We start from the raw sequence: 3,043 nt of genomic DNA, 5'->3' as shown, positions 1-3,043 counted from the left end.
TGGAATGTGGCAGGTGCAGAACATAGGCCGAAGGGAAGTACTTTGAATTCATACAGGCCATCCAGTGTAACAAAGGCAGTTTTTTCGCGATCTCGTTCATCAACTTCAATCTGCCAGTACCCACTTTTCAAGTCTATAGATGAAAAATACTTGGCCCGCCGCAGTCTGTCGAGTGAATCATCGATGCGGGGCAGTGGATAGATGTCTTTTTTAGTCACGCTGTTAAGCTTTCTGTAGTCCACGCAGAAACGCAGCGTTCCGTCCTTTTTCTTTACGAGAACGACCGGCGAGGACCAGGGACTCTTGGAAGGTTGGATAACGTCATCTTGCAGCATCTCTTCGACTTGTGCATTGATAGCATCACGTTCCTTTGCCGAAACGCGGTAAGGCTGTTGTTTTATGGGCGAGGCGTCGGTGTACGTAATTATTCGGTGTTTGGTGATGGGCGTCTGAAGAACCTTCGAGGTGGACGCGAAGCACTCTTTGAATTCAAGTAACAGTTCACGCAGAGCTGTCTGTTGTTGCTCCGAGAGGGTCGAATCAATATCAACCTTGGAGAGTGACGAAGTCACGTCTCTTGATGTCGGTTGAAGCCCATCGTCCACCGATGTAGACGTGAAACATTCGGCAACGTCTGCGACAGGGTAGGCAAAAGCGATGGCGGTGTGACGAAAAAGGTGCCGGTACTCATTACTGAAGTTGGTCACAAGCAGCACAGAACGTCCGTCAGAAAGCGTGACGAGGCTGCGGGCCGCGCAGACACCTAGCTTGAATAAAAGCGTGAAGTTGCCTTCGGCGATAGCCTCACCATCACGTAACTTGTCGCACACCACATCAACCAGGACACTCGAACGCGGAGGCAACGTTATGCTGTCGGCAGAAACGCGAAACGTGCTGTCATGGCTGTCGTCGGAATCGAGAGTTGCTCTCTCTGTCGAAAAAGTGACGGTACGCTCCCGAAGGTCGATAATAGCGTCGTACTCCCGCAAAAAGTCGACTCCCAGGATTAGATCGCGAGAACATTCACGAAGTACGAGGCAGCATGCGAGAAACGTACGTCCACGAATGCTTACTCTGACTGTGCACATGCCGATTGGTGTGACTACATGTCCGCCGGCAGTACGAATTTGTGTTTCGTACCAGGGCGTAACAACTTTCTTCAGGTGCTCTGCTAGCGTTCCGCTCATGATCGAATAGTCTGCACCCCTGTCTAATAACGCACTAACGTCGTGGCGGCCGTCGAGCACCACAGGAATGTCCAAAGAAAGTCTGCTTCTGGTTTTCGTTGCTGTCGGCGGTAAATCGTTCCGGGTCCATTCTCGCGTCGATGGGAGGTCTTGCTTGCGTCGATTGTCAGCGGCCTCGCTCCCGAAGGTCGCTGTCGTTAGTTTTCCCGCCGAGGGCTTGGCGAACGCGCCTGCGCCGCCCCTGGAAAGCTCCGAAAATTTGGCGAAGATCGTCTTGGAGACGGTGACCGCGACTGCCGCCGCACGGGCAGTGGCATTCGCTGCTGGGAGAGGTACTCTTCTATAGCTCTTGGTCTTTCGCCAAATCTCGGCCTTGGCGAGTCGACGGCGAAACCCTGGAGTCCAAGACGGCGATAGGGGCATTCTCGGTACACATGTCCAGGTTCACCACAGTGATAACACAGTGGCCGTCTGTCCGGTGTGCGCCAGACGTCGGATTTCCTTGGGACCGGCTGCCGATTCTCCAAGTGCTGAATCGGCTGCAGTGATGGAAGTGTATCGTGAGGCGTAGGGTTGACGAAGCGCGGTGAAGCTGGAATATAACGACGAGCAGCATCCGCGTATGATGCACGATGAGGCTCAGTCGGCACAGGCGGGACATTGTCGGGAAGCGGCACTTGCAGAGCCTGCTGTACCTCGTTTCTGATGAGGCTGCAGAGGGATCCCGCAGTAGGTTGAGACGGGCAGTGAATCTTTTGCAGCTCGTCGCGCACCACCGATCGAATGAGGTCGCACAGAGATTCGATGTTGATACTACTTCCTGCACCTCCAATCTGGCCTACGGACGAAGCAACACTCACTTGCCGGTCGTACACAGCCGAACGCTGCTGCAGCACTTTTTCCATTGTTGTGGCTTCGGTCAAAAACTCTGCCACAGTCTTTGGGGGACATCGAACGAGGCCAGCAAAAAGCTGCTCCTTAACTCCTCGCATTAAATGGCGAAGCTTCTTTTCCTCTGCCATGTCCGGGTCAGCTCGACGAAAGAAGCTCGTCATGTCTTCAACGTACATCATGACGCTTTCATTCGGCATTTGGATGCGCGACTGAATTGCTCTCTCGGCTCGTTCACGGCGATCGGGATTGGCCCAACTTGCCAGCAGGTGACGGCAAAAGACGCTCCAAGATGGGAAGGGCTCACGGTTTTCGTACCAAGTACGAGCGCCGTCCTCCAGGCTGAAATAGACATTCCTCATCTTGTCGGCGTCGGTCCAACCGTTGAAATCGGCGACCCGTTCGAATTGAGCCAGCCAGTCCTCAAAGTCCTCGAAGACGGAACCGTGGAACACCTTCGGTACTCGTGGCTTCTGCAGCGTATAAGGCGCGGTTGCAGTGCCTTCCGCAGCGTTCTGGGGTGTCGCTGAGGCCATTTCGGGAAGAGGTCCACGCTCAGGAGGTAGTCCTCGGATTCTTCGGCTGGCCCGGTGAACAGGTGTTGCCACTACAGGTACAGGGCTACCCGGAGGCGTTTGGAACATCGGCTGGGGGCTACCCAGCACCTCCACCAGTTGTCACGTGCTACAGAAGGACTTGAACTGGGAAATACTGCACCGGCAGAGAGACGCACACAAGACTGGGAAGATGGCTGCCAACACAACAACAACAACAACTCAGAGCGAGAGCGCGCTCTGTCCCAGAACGTCTTCTTCCATTCTTGTGGATTGTTGGCTCGCGCTCGCCATACCTGTCATGCTGGGCAGGTGGCAATATAGTCACGCCATCACGTGACGATTATTTTTTGCATCACGCGTGCTGGCGCCGCCGACGCGGGACGCCGACGGGCAATCTTCCCGTTTGAT

The 3,043-nt window shown here is 54.6% G+C and overlaps 1 protein-coding gene across 1 annotated transcript; it reads right to left on the bottom strand.

Moving 5' to 3' along the window:
* Positions 1-1,342: 1,342 nt before the first annotated feature.
* Positions 1,343-2,756, bottom strand: LOC125760017 (uncharacterized). The gene is made up of 2 exons (XM_049419591.1): positions 2,264-2,756; positions 1,343-2,164 (listed from the first exon to the last, which is right to left on the bottom strand). The coding sequence occupies exons 1-2, from the start codon at positions 2,720-2,722 to the stop codon at positions 1,385-1,387; spliced, it is 1,239 nt and encodes a 412-aa protein (XP_049275548.1). The 5' UTR covers positions 2,723-2,756; the 3' UTR covers positions 1,343-1,384.
* Positions 2,757-3,043: the final 287 nt, after the last annotated feature.

Source organism: Rhipicephalus sanguineus, chromosome 10 (assembly GCF_013339695.2).
Source record: "Rhipicephalus sanguineus isolate Rsan-2018 chromosome 10, BIME_Rsan_1.4, whole genome shotgun sequence".
Lineage (NCBI taxonomy): Eukaryota > Metazoa > Arthropoda > Arachnida > Ixodida > Ixodidae > Rhipicephalus > Rhipicephalus sanguineus.
Note: the sequence above shows the minus strand (reverse complement) of the source record. Positions and strands in the feature narration are given on the sequence as shown.